At 39.0% G+C, this 22,050-nt stretch overlaps 1 protein-coding gene across 4 annotated transcripts in view; it reads right to left on the minus strand.

The window, feature by feature from the left end:
• The window catches only part of cacna1g (calcium channel, voltage-dependent, T type, alpha 1G subunit), a 405,931-nt gene that overhangs the window by 238,624 nt on the left and 145,257 nt on the right, over window positions 1-22,050 (minus strand). For all 4 annotated transcript variants that reach the window (XR_009389430.1, XM_059324455.1, XM_059324456.1 and 1 more), the window contains exon 4: window positions 10,054-10,187. Coding sequence is in view for 3 of the 4 variants with exons in the window: in XM_059324455.1 (XP_059180438.1) it covers window positions 10,054-10,187 (134 nt within the window). In the remaining variant the exon portion in view is untranslated. The remainder of the gene's footprint in view (window positions 1-10,053; window positions 10,188-22,050) is intronic.

Raw genomic sequence — 22,050 nt, forward strand, 5'->3', positions numbered from 1 at the left:
TAACCACAGCTGCCAGTTTTTTTCTGTAAAAAGAATGGGACATTTTTACAGTGTATTTTTTTTCTACCATTACTGCCAAATTCCATGGCAAATAGGCCTAACCCTAGCCCTAACCCAAAGGGTCCTTTGCTCCCCGGTATGTATTGCTACAGGGGAACATAGGACCCTTTTTGGGAAAAACGGGGGAACATAGGTCCCGGGGAACATAGGGATGACCCCATATTGGGTATGTAGGTCCCCTTTAATTATTATTTTATTTTCATGAAATACACAAGTTACATCAAATTGTAATTCATCCATCCATCCATTGTCTGTGGTGTCTGTCCTCAATCAGACCGGATTACTGTACATACTGAGATCGACCCGACTGCCTCAGCTTCTCTTCTTCTCTCAATCTGCCTTTCCAATCCATCGGCCTTCCTCCTGTTCCCTCCTCACTCCCACTCTTCCTCCTCAGTTATCCTTTCTGTCTCTCTCCAGGAGGAATCCAGCCACAGAGAGAGTGTTAAACCAGATCGATATACTATGGATAGGATAGCCTGTCTGCTACAGTAAGTGCTGCTTCACTCTTCTATTTAGACTCCCTCGGCTATTGACTGGGGCTCCACTGCACCAATCAATGAATAAATACATAAATAAATGAAAACACTCTCTTGACAAGTCATTCAATCTCGAGCTGAGTCAAAAATGTAAGTAGGTAAACTGGGCACAATCAGTTCTTTGAATACACATAGAAAAACAAATCTTTTTCAAAAGCAATAAATGCATTATCATATAGTAATATTTCCCACAAAAGCAGCACTGGCTATCTCTTTGTTTCCAAATATATTATATATTATATAGTATATATAGTCATTTCACTTGTTTATAAAACTTTAAATGGTAGCAGTCCTCCCTACATACCAGATTTTCCTTTATTTTATGTTCCTGCCACTATGGTCCACTGCTTTTATTTTAAATGTTCCTTATGGGTCCCATTAAAGTAGCAGTGAGAGTGTCTTCTGTTGTTATGCCCCCAAACTGAACTCTAATTTTCTTTAAAAAAGAAGAGAAAGCTTCAAAGGCATTATGTTATAACTGTAGATTTAGCATTTTAGGCGTTGGTTTTCACATTATTTTCTATCCCTTTTGTATTATTCTGTTGACATTCATGTCGTGATTTCTAACATTTTATTTTGTTGTTGTTGTATTTTTAGTCTTACAAAGTTCATTGGCTCACTGCTGGAGCCCTGATGTTTTTGTTCTCATTACGCATCTTTCTTGTTTTTATTTTTATCCATTAAAAGTAAATGTTCATATAGCAAAACCTGTAAGACCAATAGTCAATAAAATTGGTATGTGGGTTGCAAATTGGACCCACTAATTAGGCACATCAATGACACCTATTGACCTCAAGGCTGTGGTTTAACAAGTTTACGTTTTTTACGATTTTCTTGAAAGTAGGTTGGTTGATGGTCTAAAATGTATAATGTTGTGCCTTTTTCCTTTATTTAATTAAAGCCTGCATCAGATATTGTCAATCGTAGAGAAACAGTCAGTTTGTCACCCTTACCCCTACTCCTCTCCGGACATGTGCCTTTAAAGGGGTTAAACCCTAACCCTGGCTAGGGTTCAGCGAAGGGTTACGCCAAAAAAAGCTTATAACAGCAAGACCAAAATACATGTATGATGCTACATTTGAAAGGTACTGTCTTTTGGGTTCTGCAGATGTTCTTGTTTAGCATGTGGCTAAAACACAACCAAAACAACTTCAGTTCAAACTAACAGACGATTTGTTTTTTGTGTAACCCTAATGCTAAACCTTCCCGACAGCAGGCCAATTCAGCAACTTTGTCGATATATTTTGCGACTTTTCAGACCCCTCTAGCGACTCTTTTTCCAAAAAGCGACTTACGACAAATCTAGCGACTTTTTCTGGTGTTATTGGAGACTTTTGGAGACTCGTTCTTACTCTTCTTAACGAGGCCTCTCGTTGGCCTTTTCCCTCGCCCTCGTCTCCCACAACATTATTCCTCTCTCCTACAGCGTCCATTAAGAGTACATACAGATGTTAAATTATGCAAATTAGGAAATGACGTCACATAGCGACTTCTAGCGACTTTAGGACGACCAATAGCTACTTTCTTTCTTGAGGAGTTGGCAACACTGCAGCAGGCAGGTGGGATTTAAAATTATAAGTCTGGGACGGTAGATACTAACACACTTGCAACTCTGTGTACATTGATGGTCGAAAAATTTCAAGAAGAAACTGCGTGTTTATACTGTGTTCAAGACTCGGAACAACTTGACAGGTAAAACAAACAACTTGGACGTGTTAACACAAGTCATCTGGAGTCATCAGGCAGAGGATTCTTCTGCCCACACCGGGTGCTGTTTATCAGCTTTTTCACACTTCAGCTGAAGTGATACATGTGAGTTCTGAGAGCAAGCTAAGCATCACAAAGTCACAAATGAAATATCAAGTGTTGTGAAGGCATTTTCAGTGATGCAATCACAACATGAGTTATGTCACAGTTTTTGTTTGTCAAATTAAAATGTCATTCATTAAGTGTGAGTTTTCATTAAATACTAGAAAACTGATTCCACTTTCTTTTAATCCCTGTGCATCCATTGGGAGATTTAATATTGTATTATTATTTTGGCTGTGGCATATGGAATAACTTTTGTTTTGAATAACTTTTGAACTTTTGAATAACATGTTTGTTTTGTTTTGTTTCTTTGAACTTTGGAAGTTCAACCTCAGTTTCTATAATAAGTCAAAAATAAACTGACTGTGCCAGATACTCAGACAAAAATTTCCCATTTGAACCCTTTAAACCATATTTTTTATTATCTCAAAGCCATTACCGCCTCAAATCATACAATGAAGTATGTATTCTATATCTGGAATCAAAAATGTGTAAATGCATAAACAAAAAAAAATGAATTTTCCCTATGTTCCTTCTTTATTGAGCTTACTTTCTTATATTTGCCTTATAGGGCAAATATATGCAAATTTCCAATTTCTTACAAGAGCGATTGCTGCTGAACTATGAAGTACTTCAACTTGAAGTTCATGTAATCAATCAAAATCCATGTTGTTCCCCTCTAGAATTTAGTTTAGTCATTAATTGATAATTCTTTTTTTTTTTTTCAAAACAACATTGGCATTATGTAAACAAACTGACATTTAAACAGTTAAAATTCTGAAAAAGAGTGAATATTTGTTGGGTATTTGTTAGTTAGTTCTTCAAAAAAACAACTCTATATAAATATAGTAGTGAAACAAAAGGAGACATTTTTGTGAAGGTAACAATAGGGAGTGTTATTTTATTCTGACACCGCACAAAAAATAAAAAACCCCATCAAAATCAATGTTGTTGCTAATTATTGACATATCCCAGACTGAGAAAAATAAAAAAAACATCATGCAACTTTTGTGTTAGTATTCATAATGGGCATTATGCAAACAAACTGGCATTTAAAAGGTTAAAATTCTGAAAATAAATACATATTTGGCAGTTAAAATATTCAACTAATACATCATTTCATAGCAGCGTTTTGGTGCAGACCTGTGGATGTTTTTAAAGGGATGCACAAGAGTAAAAGTAAGATACTCCCATTTACTTCACTTGAATGCAGCAGTACATCCATCCTGCACTCTCCCACATTCACCAGCCAAAAGCTCCCCCACATCTCCCTCTCCTTCCCCACACTCCACCTGTTTGGTACACTCATCCCTCCATCATTCCCTCCTGACAGTGAGGTGATTAGGACGAGAGAGCGAAGACCTGCTGAAAAAGCAGCTTAGCTGTAATTATCGTCTCGGAGAGAAACAAACAGTTCATCAGAGCCTTCCTCCGCAGACTTAACAACTGTTGCCAGGATATATCAACCAGCCGTTACCTAGGTTACCATTGTCTCTGCATGGCTGGGGGCTTTCCTTGCAGATGAGACATTTTTTTTATTTGTTCAGAAATGGCAACCCATGAAAACACCAAAACATATACCCACACAAGCTGCTCACACCATCAGCTCAAGCCCTCATACATGACATCAGTAGATAGATTTCATTCCTTGTGCCATGTTTTCTGTCACACTCAATATTATTCATGCTCTGATACACACACAGAACATATGCCAGCCTTTTTTCATAAATTATGTATGTGTCATTTGGACACACAATTGGAAATATGTGTTTCAGGATATGCAACAACGATCCCAGGCTGGATTTGAAAGCAAATCATCACATGTTAGAGTCCATGCTGACAGGGCTGTCATGAGGACTGGTGCTTTGGTAACAAGTTGATGCCAACATTTTGAAATGACTAAACATGAATTGGCATATCAATTTAGCAATGGGGAATACGATTGTGGATAAGCGGTTAATGGTAATGAATGAAAATTAATGAATACAAAGTCAATTCTTCACGTTATAGTATCTGCTAGCTAACAGTTTGCTAGCTGCCATTAGCCATTAGTCGTGAGCCAGACCCAGCAAGAAAACCTTAGTAATGTATTCCATGTCATCAAACTGGTTGCTGGTGTTGGCTGTGTGAAGCTACGGTAGAGATGAGCAGTTGGGAATCAAGAGGATAAAAAATACTGTTTTGACAAGTCATGGTTAGTTTAGGCAGCAAAACTACTTGGTTAGGTTTAGGAAAAGATCATGGTTTGGGTTAAAATAAGTATAAATATATACATTTGTTATGTAAGTTAAGTGAGTGTCTCAAGACTTTTAAGTTAAGCTTTCTGTATGTTAACATAATGTATTTGCAGTGAGACAAACTTCTGTCACAATTCATTTAATGTGTCGAAAATATTTCCGAATGTACAGGTGATTTATTTTGGAAAATGAAACATCTACACATTTAGATCAGTTGTAGCAAGCCACGCCCACTTAGAATCAATCATTCCCAAATTGTATGCATCAACATAAGAATGAAAAAAAGAACAAACTATTATTATATGAATAATAGAACAAAGATAATATGGTTCTATCAGCTAGCGTTGCTGCTTGGCACATTAATTTAAAAAGTCATGGTTAGTTTAGGCAGCAACACTACTTGGTTAGGTTTAGGAAAAGATCACGGTTTGGGTTAAAATAAGTATAAGTATATACATTTGTTATGTAAGTTAAGTGAGTGTCTCAAGACTTTTAAGTTAAGTATTCTGTGTGTGACGTAACTGAGTTAAGTATGTTGCGCTAATGAACTACTTATATAAGTTAAAACAACACAAACATCTGTTTCTGTGTTGTACTCTTTAGTTTAGGAATGCCCGATTCTATCACCGATCGTTATTCTTTGATATAAGTGCCGTTGGTTGATTGCCACCAATGCTGTCTAATCACCAGTGAGGCCAGTTTGACGACAGGGAACAGAGTACCAATGTGATTTAGTTTCACTTGTTCCAAAAGTAACTGTTAGCTACCTACTGCTAACTACCATTAGCAAGTATGCTTACTTAGCCAGGCAGCTACCGGTCCTTTTTGCAGACTTAGCCCCGGGATGTCAGGAGGCAAACCTGGCAAGAAAACCACTTCGGTACTGTTTTTCCTGAAAGGTTATTATAGTTAACAAAAACTAGAATTGAAAAAACATTTTCGTTAACTGAAATAAAAATAAAAACAAGAGTTTTAAAAAAAACGATAACTAACTGAAACTGTACTTCGTTTTCGTCTTTGTCAACTTTTTTCATAGGCTACATAAACCTTTTTGGTTGATATGAAATCTATTTCATCCATCTGGTTTTATTCCTGAATAAACTTATTGGGGCTGAGATGGGTAAGACAAAGGATATAAAGGCAACATTTATTGTGACCTTATTGAATCTGGCATCCAACAAATACCCCATTACAACAAAACTAAAACTAACACTAAAACTAAGCATTTTCCCAAAAAAATAAAACTGATTAAAACTAGCAAACACACTCTAAAAACTCATTAAAACTAACTGAATTTGAAAACAAAAATTGACAATGAAATTAAAACTAAAACTAATGAAAAAAAAACATATTATAACCTTGATTTCCTGTCATATTGTTCAGTCCTGGTCCAACCATGTTTGAAGCTAGCATTCTGAGATGAATGATAAGCTGCGTTTGCCAATCAAGAGGAATGTGAAATACTGTTTTGACATGAAATAAAAGTTGACCACTGAGTCAGGGTTAATTGTGGCACCAGAACTACATGGTTAGGTTTCGGAAAAGATCATGGCTTGGGTTAAAATAAGTATGTTTGTTATAAGTGTAGTGGTGGACTCAGACAGTTCAAATGATGTGTTTCATTCTGAAGAGTCAGCTTTTTCAAAACAAACATGGCTCAGTTCAAAATTTTGTTTCAAAACAAAACTTCTCATCTCTTCTCTGACATGATTTTGGTTAGGGGTGAACAACAGAAGGGTCACCAGCTCCATTCAGTGGGGAACCAACACGCAGAAACGTTTCTAGTATGTTGGGCAGCCTATAAAACTCACTGGATGCAGTTTCTCAGAAGTAATAGTGGTATTTCTCAGACTTCTTTGCTCGTAAACTAAATATGTTTGGGTTTTGGACTCTTAGTTGGACAAAACAAGCAATTCCAACTTGTGCTCTGGGAAATGATTCAGACTACAGGCTCCATTTGAATTAATTAATGAAATATCCAAGTCAAGAAATAAAAAACTTTTGAGTTATCATGTTCATCACTTTCGACTGTTTTTAAACTTTTTTTTAGAAATAAAGCTGGAATGAAAACTTTATTTCTAATCTAACATGGCCATGCATAAAATGGATGGGTTTATCTATAGCCATTACATTTTATTATGACATTTCAAAGAGTAATATTTCATTTCTAATGCCTATTCTTTATGCATATTCTATCCTGCACTGCTGCAATGACCCAGTTTTCCCCACCAGTACATTATAGTTTCATCTGTATGCATCAAAGTATCTATTCATCATAGCTGAAATGGCCTATTTTTCAGTGAGCATTACACCTGTTCTCATCGCCTGTTGCTGTAGTTTTAATTAGAAGCTGCTGTTATTGGCCCCCTTATCACTCACTGGATTAGTGCCGGAATATCAGACATTAAGGTATTTCCCATCTAGTTCCCTTCTGTTACTCTGGCACTGGATCAGTTGTTCCCTGAGCAGGGAGCGACCAATAAGGAAGCAGCTTTTACTATTTCAGATGTATGATGCAGATATAAAGAGATCAGAGGAATTAAATGAATGGGGGCTGAGGAGGAAGCTCAGGGTCACCAATGTAGAAAAGACATTGACCTTCGACTGCTTTGCAGCTGTGTTACAGTATACAAGGAGGTAAAAATGTATTCAATCTCTGCTGTAGAAGGGCAAACACACACACAGACAATCACACACGCACATGCAGGAGGAAATGTGCGCTGTTCCCACTGATGGACAACAGAAGCTGTGGCAGAAGGATGGCATTAAAAACCAGCAGGGGTTGTAGTGTGATGAAAATGTCAGACTAAAACCAGCAGGCTGTGTTCTGTAACATGTTTAATCAAATTACTGGTTCTTGTACCTGCTGTGTCTATAGCCTGTATACATAGTATGTCTACTAGTCCCATATTGCATGAAATATTATGCGAATTGATTTTTAAAAATGTGTTATCGTGTTTGTTTTTTTTAACCGAAATTGCTTTAAAAAAATATTTTAAGTGGTGTAGTTGGTAAACTGTTACCATATGGCGACAATACGCACTGTTCAAAGTCCCATAAAATCAAATATATGGTGTCATATTTGAGTCATAAGTTGCGCAAGCGAGAACACATCTGCACGAAACAAGAAACAGCACTTTTCAACCTTTTTATTACCAGTGATGAAGTGGAGAGTTGTGGTCGTGAAGTCATGACACAACCGTTGTTGTTGTTTACATGATGCCTCCCACACTAAAGTCTAGATTTTCAAAGTAACAGTCGGCTATAGACACTATGTAACCACTAAAGTAGGCTACAAAAAATGACATTGCAAGACTAAACCAACACCAATGCAATAAAACAAGTGTTTGTTTTTTTTTTAAATGAAAGAGCCGAAAACTAACAACGCCTCATCAATACTTGTACAGCCGCTACCACTGAGCTTCCTGTCTGTGACGTAAGCTGAAAAGGCACTCTTGTGGAGGGCTGAAAAATGACCAATCATAAGAGGGCCAGGGTCAGCCTTGGTCTCCGGCCCCAATGTGTCAAAAGTCCTTGCTTCGAGTGAGCAGAGCTCCACCGCGAGCGAACATGGGAGCTGAAGCAAGCAAGCACGCGCAAAGTAGCTGCACAGTGTTGTTGTGCGCGTTGCTGTTGTTTTTTTCTCGCTCGCACCTGCCTCTGCTTCACTCAGTTGCTGAATATGTGCGCGAAGGTCAAATAAGTGCGCGTCAGTTGAAATCTGCGCGCGACACGAAATAATTTAAGTGCGCAGATCTCGCGCGCAGATCTGCGCTTCATACCTGGTAAAACAAAAAAAAGTTAAAAAAGTGCTTTTTCTTGTTTCGCGCAGATGTGTTATCGCTCCTTTTTTATTTAATTTAATATTTATTTAACATAATGTCTTTGCAGTGAGACAAATTCATTGATTTAGATCTGTTGTAGCAAGCCACGCCCACTTAGAATAAATCATTCCCAAATTGTATGCATCAACAAAAGAATGAAAAAAAGAACAAACTATTATTATATGAATAATAGAACAAAGATAATATGGTTCTATCAGCCAGAGTTGCTGCTTGGCACTTTAATATAAAAAGTGGTTGGATCCCCAACAAGTTTGTTCATTTCCATATTTGCATAAAGTTGCCATATGGCTACACATTCATTTGAACATTTGGTAACACTTTATATTAGGGAACACATATTCAACATCAAGATCGTAACTCATATACAACAACTTCCTTACTTACTACTAATAAGCAATAATGCTGAGGTTATTGAGGGAAAACTCTTAGTTAATGGCTTATTGGTTGTATAATAAGGCCATGCAGAATAAGGCATTAATAACTAATTAATAATGACTAATTAAGAGCCAATATGTTACTTATCTGTGTGCTAATAAGTAACTAATTAATGTTGAATATGTGTTCCCTAATACATATTACATCTAAGCTGGTTTAATAGTGAAGGTTAGTAGATAACTTTTCTTGAAGGGTATTTTCCTAAATATGGAACAATTAGTCAACTTTGAAAGCCGTCTTATTATGACCTTCCCAGTGTCACATGTCCATGGATAAAGAAACAAACAGCAAATAGAATTCCCAAACAGAATTCTTAATAGTCAAGGCAGAGATCAAGACCAATCCGAGTACAACAAGTCTCAAGACAAAGACAAGTGCAACTCTTCAAAAAAGTGTGACAACGGACTGGAGACCAAGACCAGACTGGAGTACTATTGAGCCCTTTTTATCTGTATGAATACTGCATGTATACATGTGCAAATGTCTTTGTTGTGAGTACATTGTGTGCCTACAGCAATCATGTGCATCTGTGTGCATGCACTGTATATATTAAGGACGTTATTCAATCTGCAAGTGAAGTAAAGTAATAAATTGTTGTTATAAAGTTAAAAAGAAAACACATTTTGCATTCACACCCTCACTCTTTAAATCTGATCTCACTCTCTTCAGCTGTTTGACAGATTCTGAGCACTTAAGAATTTAAGAGGCTACTTGCTACCAATTTCTCTTTAAAAGGCTTTTTACAGGACATTCAGAGTAAATTCATTTAATGACAAACCCAGTGGAGCGTGCAGAGAAGAAGCCTGCTGTTACTTAGAGGACTGCTTCTAACAGGTTCATGCTTCAATTCAAATGTCGTTTGATCTGCTCTTGGGGCAGCAAGCAAAGAAAACCCGCAGCTTGTTGAAATCTAGTGACACAATTACATTTACGAGCTCAAAACATCCACTACACCCTATCCTTGTTCAAGAATCTGTCCTTGCACTCTTAAATCCTGACTTGCAGATTGATTACTACTCAAATCTGTTGCATGTGGTTGTGTATCCTGATTCTTGTGCAAGACTCCAGTGTTTACGAATGGTTATGCTTGGCCACCTGTGTGTTTGTGCGTGTCACTGCATAACTCACCCAGACACTACTATGAAGAAGTCCAAGCGGTTCCACGTGTCTCCAAGATAACACTTCTTGCCAAAAATCCCCATAGCCACCATCTTGATCACCATCTCAATGGCAAAGAAAGCAAAGATGAAGTCATCGAAGACCTGCAGAAAGAGATAGGCACAGGAAACAGAAGTTAGCATTATTAGCTGTGTTTCCACTAGGGGGAAAAGAAGCCACCGGCAAGTTCTCAGGCCACACCCTCTCAAAAGTCCACTCACTCTGCGTGTTTCGACTACAAGTTAGCCTCCAGAGGGATTTAGAGACTCTGGAGGTGACGTATGGTTTTCCCTGTCGCTAACTGTGCACAACGTCAGCAGCTGAAAGCAGCATGGCTAATTATGCACAGAGTCTCCACTGATCATAAACATAGTGATTGTGCACAGTTAGCGTTGCTGGTTAATTCACAGAGTTTCCGGCACTTGTTGTAAACAAACAGAGATCGCTAAGTGAACACTACTAGTCTTGTCGGCAAATCCAGCAACTCCTTCTTACTGTGCTTTCTTGAAAAATAGTCCCTAACGGGGTCTGAAAAGACGCTAAATTTTGCAACAAAGTCGCTAAGTTGGGAACACTGCTTTGCCGGCTTTTACATTCGTGTAGAGTACCGATTTATCCAATCGGTAACAAGGCTTTTTTCAGGGGAGAAAAAAGAGCCTGCTCTTCGACAGGAATGAAAAAAGTCCAGACAAAAGCCCGCTCTGGACTGCTGGTATTCAAATTAGGGGCATTTCGGCGAGTAAGACCCGCCTCATTCTGGGTATTGCCCGGTAGTGGAAACAGCCCTATTGTGTCTTTCGTCTTGCTGGTAATTACCCACATCAAACGTATTACGATTTGATCTAATGATGGCGCTAAATGAAAAGTCAGAGGACTTATGGAAATCTATCCAATAGTTCTTGACACAACTCACTCAAAACCACAAATGTGAACCTTGTGGTGACACTAAAAGAGAGTCAAGAGTTCACCAAAGGGGATTACTCATTTTCCAACATCCCAATGGTCCGACCCATGCATATTCTCATGGCCAAACTGAAGAACATACACACTGGAGTCCAGTGACTGCTGATGTGCTTCATAAAAAATAATTGTTTTATGATGCCACAACGCTGTGGTTAAAGAATGGTTAGGTTTAGGCACAACAACCCTTTGGTTAGAGTTAGGGAAAGAGACTGGGTCATTGAACCATGGGATGTTGGAACACTGGTGTGGTGATTCACCAAAATATTATAATACAACATCTGGGATCTATGAATGTTCGCACAGCATTTTGTGCCAAAAGATTAGTAGTTGTATAAGATATTTCATTGGGTAAGTGAACACTTTGATCTGGTGATGGCAGAAAAACAAAAGTCAGAAGATCACCAGAGTCAGTAGGATACATCCTGCTGAGACCATGAATATCTGTACAAATGTTTTAACCAATCCATCTGATAGATGATGAGATTTATCACAAAAAAAGTGGAAATCCTTTCCTGGTGGTGATGAAAATTCAGGGGCTCACCAAAGTCAGTAAGATTCATCTTCTGGGGACCATGAATGTTTTTCAAATACCAACCCATCTTATAGAATCAGAGATATTTCAGTCTGAACCAAAGTGCCAGACTGACCCATCCAACACAACTTTCTGCCTTTTGAACAAAGTTTAGATGCCATTACAGCAGTTTGTCGTTATTTTGCGGCTATAATATTTGCATATAATGGTGAATGGACTGCATTTGTATAGCACTTTTCTACTCAATGATCGTAGACATCAGTCATTGGGTTTATTTTTACCTCATGGTTCTCTCACTTGGATGCTGTAAGATTGGTTCAAACAAATAGTCTGGCCGCTTAGCTAAATAAAGGGGACATGCCGGACAAAAGCACCCAATTTTTTCCACATACTCAACATTGGTTTAAATTTTTGGTAGGAGCCACTTAATCAAGATTGCGGATCGGAGATGGCAGCCATATAAAGTCTATGAAAACCAGTATATCTTCCAAGCGACTTAAAAGGTCAATGTTGGTGTCAAAATAAACATTTTCTGGGTCAAGGAATCATTAAAAGCTAGATGATTATTTGATCAAATAGATGTTCATTTTCACTCAGACTGGTAGGCAACTCGCTTCAAGTGCTGCTAGAAGGAATCCTGAGTTGAAAATGTTTGGAATCTACATATGTCCACGGGAGAGTGTGGCTGCCATGTACACTGCTCAAAAAAATCAAGGGAATGCTTTCATCTCATGTCAGATCTTGTATATACATTTTTCTGAACATAACATGTCGATTTTGACACCAAGACTGACCTTCTAAGTGGCTTGGAAGATATACTGGTTCTCATAGAATTTATATGGCTGCCATCTCCGATCCGCGATCTTGAAGAAGTGGCTCCTACCAAAAATTGAAACCTATAGTGATAGATGGAAATGTGGTGCTTTTGTCCGGCATGTCCCCATTCTTCTTAAATCTGGTCCTAAGCCGCCCGACTAAAAGGGTGATAATAATGGGAATGAATAGTGTTAATTCCAGTTGATTCTGGACATTGAGGGAAAGTAAATTATTTGTAACACACATACCTTATCATATTTGGGCTTGGGAGAAGGTATCAAGTATTTTTACGTCAAAAGGCTCAAGTCACAAGACAAGAGTGTTCATCGTCCAAATCGAGTTGCAAGTGCTATTTGATGTTTAAAATAGCCCACTGAGGACCTTTGACAGTAATGTGATACTTTATTCATTCCTGCAGTGGAATCCTTTTTTTCTCTTTGCCCTGCCGTCAAGAGGGCAGGCTCCCTGTGGAAGGGGGTAGAGAGAGGAGAAAGCTAGCGGGCTCCCTAAAGCTATAAAGGATTAAGGGTCTTGCTCAAGGACACTTCAGCAAGCAAGATGCTTGGCAACAACATGGGTCCTCCTCCCTAAGGGTGGTTTGGCATTCCATGAGGCCACCTTGCTGCTTTAACAGGGACTCAAGTGACAAATAGCCTCCGAGTATATAATGAAATAACCTGGAACAAGCCTCTCATTGCACTAATCAGTATTCGTGCCCTCATTACTGACTGTCTGGCTGTCTGGCTTCAGCTCTCCCAATCATTATCAGAATGGACCGAAGAAGAAAACAAGAGCGAGAATGAGGACGAGAGTTGAACAGGAATTAAAAATAATTATTTGAATATGAAAATCAATAAATAAACTTCAAAAATGCAGAAGAAAAGGAATTGGAAATGAGAAGGGAAAAGAATGCAGCTCAAAGTCAAAAAATGAAAGAAAAATTCTGGAAGGAGATCAAGGCACAGGACACCCACTGATAGATGACTCATCCAAACATGAACAGAAATGTATAAATATATGAAATCCTTTTAGCTTAGGCAGAAGCTAGCCTCTCGACGCTCGAAAGTTCAATGTAAGAAAATCTAGAGGTTCACACGGGAATGTATATGTGTGAAGTTCTCATCAGTCATATCTTTGGCCAGCTTTCATGTAGTCTGTCTAGAAATTCCAGCAGATTACAGCACACGGGGTTGCGCTGGTGTTTCCAGGGCATACAGTCTTTCAGACAGTTGGTTTCTTTAGCAAACAGCTGCCCCAGGTTTCTCTCTAACACTGACCGTACATCACTCCAGATGTTTTACACACCACTCATTTACTCCACAGAGGCAGAAGGGCCTCGGAGCAGATTGTTCAGTGATGCATAATTACCCAAAAGAAAAAGGTAGAAGAAAAAACACTTTGTTCAGTGTTTGATCTAAATTTAATCTGAGCTGTCTCACTGCTGGAACCAGCTCGTCTCTGCCATATTACATGGCAAGTGATGCAATGGCGACCGATATTACAGGTGGCGAGCAATCCTTGTTTATTGATCATTATCTGATATTTTCTACCAATTTGGAATGCCCAGAGCACTGTAATCAAAATCAATCAAATCAAAATTACTCTATTTATCCCCGAGGGTAAATTCAGTTAGTCTGGTAGAATCTCTGTTAGAATGAGACAGCCTTATGGCTGTAGGAGAGAAGGATCTTTTGTGTCTCTCCGTCCTGCAACGGGGAGAGAGGAGCCGTCCACTGCTGTTTTTTTTGGTCCATAAAGGTTTTGTGAAGCGGATGATCCGGGTATTTCAGAATGGCCTGGGACATTTTGACAGTGCATGTCTCCACCACCTCCTCCAGTGTGTCCAACCTGGCTCCAACCACAGAACCAGCTCTTTAGACCAGTCTGATCATCTCTGTGTGTGATGCTGCCTCCCCAGCAGACTGCAGTATAAAACAACACACTACCACCACACACTGATAAAACATCTGCAGCATCTTTCTACAGATCTGAGATCTGAGCTTCAAGAAGAAAAAGAGGCTGCTCTGCCCCTTTTTGTAGAGAGCGTCTGTGTATAGGGACCAGTCCAACTTATTATCCAGGTATACACCTAGATACTGAGAGCAACACCTCCATGTCCACCCCACAGGTATTCACTGGCTGAAGGGGGGCTTGAACCTGCGTAAATCTCTGATCATTTCCTTAGTCTTTGAGGTGTTCAGTAGGAGATAGTTCTTGTGACTCCAGTCACTGAAGGCTTTTATCAGACCCCTATATTCAGATTCCTGTCCATTCCTGATACACGCCACAATAGCAGTGTCGTCAGAGTACTTCTGGATGTGGCAGGACTCACATCCAGAAGTACTCGGTAATCCTTCTGAGTACTGCCTCTACTGTCGATCTTGACAGACATGTGCTACCTCCACAACAAGTGGGCAAAATATACGAGGAGTTCCTGCTTCTCTCTTCATTGTGCAGGTGCTTGAACAAAAAATAAGACTGGTGTCCCCTCAAAAAACGTCAATATAAGGCATTTGTACAGGCAGCAAAATACAACTCATATTTGCGTTTTAGACCGTCCCCCACTGCCATTTGGCAAACATAGTAGTAATAAACAACCGCAATGTAGAGTTTAAATGGCGGAGACTTGTTCTTACTCTTCTTAAGGAGCGGCTCGTTAAGAAGAGTAAGAACGAGTCCAAGCGGCACAGTCCTCCTGCAGCAGTCTCTCCCAGCTGCAGAGCCAGAGGGGATGTTAACCCCTTAGCGTCCAGTCTGCAAATTGCTAATAGGCTAACACAACAGTGAATGTGCTGCTGCTGCAGGAGGTGTTCACTTAGCAATCTCTGTTTGTTTACAACAAGCACCGGACACTAAAAACTGTTCCTATTGTTTGTTTAAAAGTAGTGCAATAAAAATACAGATGTTTTCCCTAACACGATGAATAATCGTGATTACAATATTGATCAAAATAATCATGATTATCATTTTGGCCATAATCGTGCAGCCCTACAGTCGGTTACGACCCAAGATGCGCGGTCGAGAGCGGCCGAGTGTTGTGTGAAATAGGACATAAGAGCAGAGTTGACTGCATCGCTCTATCCTCTAATACTCCATCCGTCTATCTCTGTTCTCTTTTGTTTAATGACGGAGCCATTCCTCTTGTCTCTGCTGAGAGTAATTACTCATCTATTTTGCATTAGCTTAAGCCTGCATGCCTGCAGAGCCCATAATATAAGAATCCTCTTTAAGACTCAGGGTGATGGGAGCAATATCTTTACTGTCACACATGCATTTTCACTCTATGTGTAAATGCTGCTGTGTAATTAGAGTGTATGCATACTCTAACACACACAACATGGGACCAAGCCCTTAGGGAGTCTTTATAAATTGACATTGAGCCAGTTCAACTTTTCCAACCCCTCACTCCACACACACACACACACACACACATGAAAACACACTCTACGCACAGCTGGGTTTCAAATTCATCCAAGTCAACAGGACATGCCGGCCTGAAGCATTCCCACCGGAGTACACTGGTGTAGCTGCGCATCGTAATGTGGCCTCTGCAATCAGGATATTGATTGGCTGAAACCTGTATCACACATCAGTGGAGCGTGAAGCATGTTGCATGATCCTGATGAACATGGATTGGATTTAATATCCAAACATACAGGAAAGGTTCAATGACGAGCTTGGGTCTCCAGGGTTTTCTTGACATTGATGATACCAAGCTGAGTATTTACCGGAAAGGAAATGTGTGTGAATGCACTGTCACCATGGTTCACTGCCTGTACGTCCATGTGGAGAGCAGAGAAGCCTCACACATATACGCAGCCTGCCTCAGAGGGACTAGACACAAGTGACCTGTGCTGAACGGCTCACTGCTCTCGCACTTTCTAAATTCCATACCCTCCACTGCATTCTCTCACTGTGAGATTCACAAAGGGACATAATATTTGAACCCTGTCGGATATTTTCTCCAACTTTCGGAAAATCCCCCCAAGAATAATGAGACTTTCACATTATGTGAAAACAAAACTAAAAAGTTAATTACAATATCATCCAGCTTAATCCCAGTTCAGACACGCCTCACGAAATTGGCTTTCATTCGGCGTGACAGTTACAAAAGTGTGAAATAGGCCAACAAATGACAGCAGAAAAGTTGTGGTGAGTCAATCCAATACAAAACTCTTTCAAACAGTGAGGGATAAATCTGCAAAAATACTGCTGAAGCAAAATGAAGTGTTAAATCAGATAATATCCTTTTGCAAATGGAAACTTTTCAATGGGAATATCATGACTTTCAAACAGCCTTTAGCGTTCCAACGGCCTGCCAGCCGACCTACCAACTTTTTTCTTTCACAGCCTTTATTGATCTCAATTTTTATGCGACACTGAAAATATAGGTGTCATATGAACTGCAAGAACTAAGGAATCCATTGGTACCAACCGTATCTTGCTGAGACAGGGTCTAAATAATGCTCTGGGCTAATTTATAGTAAGGGAAAAACTGACATGGACATTTTCCAAGGGATCCCTTGACCTTTGACCTCAAGATATCTGTATGCACATGGGTTCAATGGCCCATGAGTCTCCCCTTGACAGACAGGTGCACTTTATGCTATGTAAATTGCACTTTGGGACAGAAATCATGCAGTTTCTCTCAGGCAATACAAATGCGTGACTTTTGCCTATAATATTCTTATCAAATATCTGCACATTGGGGCCCCTAAACAGTTATTGCATAATTTGAGTATTACTGGAAAGTTGAGACTCTTGCATTCAATGAGCCCACTTGTATTATATGTGTGATGATATTGGTCCCCATAGTGGCCATTTTGTTAGAGCATTTTTAAAAACTTCAGACCTCACTGTATAAAATGATCTGCTGTGACCTCTCAGAAAATTACAGCACTGCAAAAAAGTGTGTCTTAAAACAAGATAAAAAAAATTAAGGTTCAACATGCGAGAAATGAGCATGTTGAACGCTTAGAATAAGAAATTAACTCTTAAAAAAGATCAATTATCTAACACTTATAAATCTAAAGTTTTTTTTTTATCTTGGTAAGAAACAAATAATTTCAGTGCACTCTGCTCTGGCCAGTTCATCGCTGCTTGCAGCTTTAATTTATCTTGTTTTAAGAAATTATCTGAATTTGAAATTATTTGAAATTATCTGTCCATGCAGCAAGACCATTTCCCTCAGATTTAGTGTTTTTATCTTGTTTTTAGACACACCTTTTTTGCAGTGAGCCTCATGAAACTTTGCAACCACAAACCAGAGGCCCAGGGCATTGTGAACATCAATAGCTTTCTTGGGTAAAAATGGCAATAAGGTTTTTAGCAGTTTCCAGAACAGAAGTGCTCAATTTTGTGCAGAAATAAAGTAACATTTAGCACAAAATCTGTTTACCAAATGGTATCAACCCAAGTGCTAGAACAACAGATCTGGAAAAAACGCAACATGTTTGATTCTTTTATTTACCACATGCCCAACAAGTCAGTTGCTAGATTTACCAGCTCAACGTGGCATTTTACTTGCCCCGGGCAATCCTTATTTGTTACAGATTTTTAGACAAGAACAACTTGAAAAACATAACTGAGCTGCAACTCAAAACAATCTTCAGGTTCCCAGCTTTTAGATGATGTACATCATCTACCATTAACCTGCAACCTCCCACTAAAGACCCCCTCCCTCACCTAAAACTGGCTCTGTGGGTATACAACAAACTGTTTAAAAGGGCAAAGTTTTCATTCAGGTTTTTTTTTGTAACCACTGCTTATTGTGCTCATTGCTGCCATGGTTTTGCACTGCATCTTTCCAAAATCATTTGTCAATGAAACAGTGTTGGCAGTACTGTAAAGTCTTTGTCTTTTGATTTTGTGTAGGTGGTAGATAGCACTGCTCATCCTTCTATATTTATTCCAAACAAACCACTGTTGCTGCTGCCAGAAATGGAAAAGCCTTCACTTCCTGTGCACCAGACAAACCCTGTAAAGCCTTACCAGACACTGACTGTTTATAGAAGCAATTTTAAAAGCATCATACTGTAAACTGTGGGTACAGGACTAATCACTAATGGAGGACTAAGGAACTATTAAGTAGCATAGAGGCAATGATATCAATGTATTTACATATCTCTTTTTCGCAGAGGGTATTTAAAGTAGGAATTACACATAGTGTTGCTGAAACATTAAAGATAGCCGAATTCTGCTCAACTGTCAGGAAGTCATGACAGTGATTCAGCATGCACACTACCAGGGCAACATGATCTCACAGAAATCCGTGAAATAGCCACAGATTTCGCTTAACTCAAAATCCGTGGAATAGCCACGGATTCGCTCAAATTTCCGTGAAACTGTGATCAAAATCCATTTTTATGCAGAAACTAAGTCAAAATATTGATTTTTCACTAAAAATGAGAGAACTGTCCGCCATGTTTTTTGTTCTGACCGCTGGGACCTTGAAAGTCACGTGACTTGGAACAAACCAATAGGAACAAATATCCATGGAATAGCCACGGGATATGACTGTCATTAACTTGCATTCTAGCGAAATCCGTGTCAGTTTCACAGAAATTTGAGCGAATCCGTGGCTATTTCACGGATTTCTGTGAGACCAGGTTGACCAGGTTCATGGAACTGAGCAGTAGAAGCCACATAGAGTGATTGTAGAGTCATTTGAGATGCAGCTTAATACTGTTAATTTGTTTTAAATCTGTACTATTACATTAAAAAATGAATCAACTAGTGCTACCTAGCTTGGTTAGCAAGTTGACCCCTACAGCTATGGTTGACCCCTTGGTTGTAAAATTTCATGAGGCGGTGATTACTCTAGAAGCCACAACAACTCATTTTATACACAAAGCTCAAGTTAAAATTCTACAGAAATATTCAAATATTATAAAATAAAAACACATGGTAACACTTTACAATAACCATCATTTGTAAATGGTAAACAGTTTATAAATAGATCATTTACAAACGGTATATAGGCCATTTAGAATGGTAAATATATCATTTATTAATATTTAACTAACTACATCATTTATAAATGACAAATAGATGGTATATCAATGTAAGTTTATAGTTACTTTACCATTAACAAACAATTTAATTATAATTAATAGTTCATTAATAGTTTTAGTTGCACTCATTTTAACATTTTAAACACCATTTTAGGTATGTTAATGATTTTGAAATTATTCATAAACCTTTAAGAAATTGGTTGAAAACATTTAAAGATTAAATTTGTATAGCACTGAAAATGGTTGATAATTGGTTTATAAACCATCTATAAACACTACTTAGTTGGTTATTGTAAAGTGTTACCAAACACATTTGTACTGCCTGAGAATAACTGTATGATTTCTGTCCCAAACTGCATGAAACAGCATAGTGGCATGTCTGTAAAGGGGAGACTGGTGGGTACCATTTAGTGGAAATAAAGAAGATGCTTTAAGGTTGAAGCTCCACGATTTAGCAAGTAAAAGCCACAAAGTGGATTAAACCTGAATATTTCATTGATCCTGGCTGAATTTGGCCGCTACTTAGTTTCATAAAAGCAGCGACGAATAATTCACCATGGAAATGTGTTCTGTGATTTTTTTTTAAATTTTATTTTACAGTACAGTACAACAACCATTATTTATAAATAACAATAAAGGATTATAGCGGACTGTCGGTCCCTGTAAACACAATAAACAAATGTATAATTTTCTGAATGGCATAGCTACATATACTTTACACATAATACATGATCATCTGACGCATATAAATTAATTAACAATAACTTTAGCGACTGAGACGCATTAATTAACTTAACTGGCAATGTATCAAGATGACGTTTATTAGACTATATTTTAGCTAAATATTCTGGCATTTGTTTATGTATGTTTTTGCTTGACTTTGAACACAATTTTTAAGTTATGTGATAACATTCAGTGTAAACTGAAAATAATGACGCCGGCGTCGCTGTTTCTACGCTCGCCATCTTTAAATCTCCCGATAGACCAGTGTGCGCAAGGCATTATGGGTAGTAGGAACGCATGCATCCTTGGAATTTGGGCAAAAGAATGATTCTGGAGGATCCTGGACATTGGGACAGTCCTTCAGATGTCGATGACGTAGTATCCTTCAAACCCAGCCGTTAGAGGATCCTTCCTTGACACTGGAATACAACTTATGGACAAGACTTTGTAGAAAAGCTACAATATATTCATCCTGACAACTTTGTTTCATTTTTAATACTAGTGCATTTTTTGTCCCAGGGAAGATAGAGAAGTAGTGGGAAACACACTGATGTCTTTATCCTTCTGCCACTGTTATCTTCTCCCCCACTCTTGTCTCCCTTCAGTAACAGCTGGATGGGATTCCTGCTGTATGTGAGCTACTGGCATTCCTCCTCCTCCTCCTCCTCCTCCTCTTCGCCCCGTCTACTACCAACTTCCATCTCTCTCATCTTTATCTTCCTCTTATCGTTTTTGCCCACAGGAAGGCGTATCACTCCTCTGGTGATTACGTCTCCCGCAGTATCTCACTGTGTGCACGGCGTGTGTGCATGTGTAAATGGTACGTGTCATATTTTGTGTGCTTGCGTTCATAAATTTGACTGTATTTGCATGTGTGTGTGTGTGTAGGGTCATGTGCTTTTGTGTGTGTGCATCTTTTACACACAATGACACAGTATGGACAGGCATGAAGCATTCAGACAGCCCTCTGTGTGTATGTGTATGTGTGTGTGTGTGTGTGTGAACGCCCATGTTTCTTCACACATTGCCTGAGAACAAGTGTAAACACACGTGTCCACCAGGCACACGCAGACATCAGCGAGCTTTATTGTGTGTTATCAATGCGTCGAGCGAGTGCCAACATTACACGCCCTCCCATCACCTCCTGAACGGAGCCTTTATGTTCTAAGTGCACTTAATCACTAATGCTGAGTGCACTTAAAACACTCCCTAATGATTTGACGTGGCTCACTCCACATCCTCGAGTGTCAAAGTAGTTCTTGGATACAGTATTGTGCCCGAGTGTGAAGTGCCGCAGCCCCTGATGAACAATCCGAGATCTGCAGATCAGAAACATTCCTACACATGATTCAAATATTGCCATGTGTTTCTCCACATGAGCACAGACTGCTGTGGTTAAATAATCAGCCAGTCAATGCAGGGGGGCACTTGTAGCAAGAGGTCTGTTTCCAACAAGGAGGAAGTCCACAGCAAGTATCCACCCTGCTAAAATGCCCCTCAGCAAGACCCTTAAAGCATGGGTGGGTTTAGAGACAGTGGGCCCCTGGGCACGGACATGCAAAGAACCCCACCACCATTTCTACATAGGAGCAAAAGAAAACACAAAGAATATATTGTTGCTTTGCTTCTTTTTGTAGTTGTTTTGTTTCTAGTTGTAATTGCCATGCATCTTGGTGTCTTTTTGCATTAATGTTTTGTACTTTTGTGTGTCTTTGCTATCATTCAGTGTCTCTTTGTAGTTGTTTTATTTGTCTTTGTTGTCAGTCTGTGTCTCTTTGTAGTTGCTTTGTGTGTCTTTGTTGTCATTCTGTGTGTCTTTGTAGTTGTTTTGTTTGTCTTTGTTGTCATTCTGTGTCTCTTTTGTGTGTCTTTGTTGTCATTCTTTGTCTCTTTTGTGTGTCTTTGTTGTCATTCTGCATC

The sequence above is a fragment of the Centropristis striata genome, chromosome 21, assembly GCF_030273125.1.
Source record: "Centropristis striata isolate RG_2023a ecotype Rhode Island chromosome 21, C.striata_1.0, whole genome shotgun sequence".
Classification (NCBI taxonomy): domain Eukaryota; kingdom Metazoa; phylum Chordata; class Actinopteri; order Perciformes; family Serranidae; genus Centropristis; species Centropristis striata.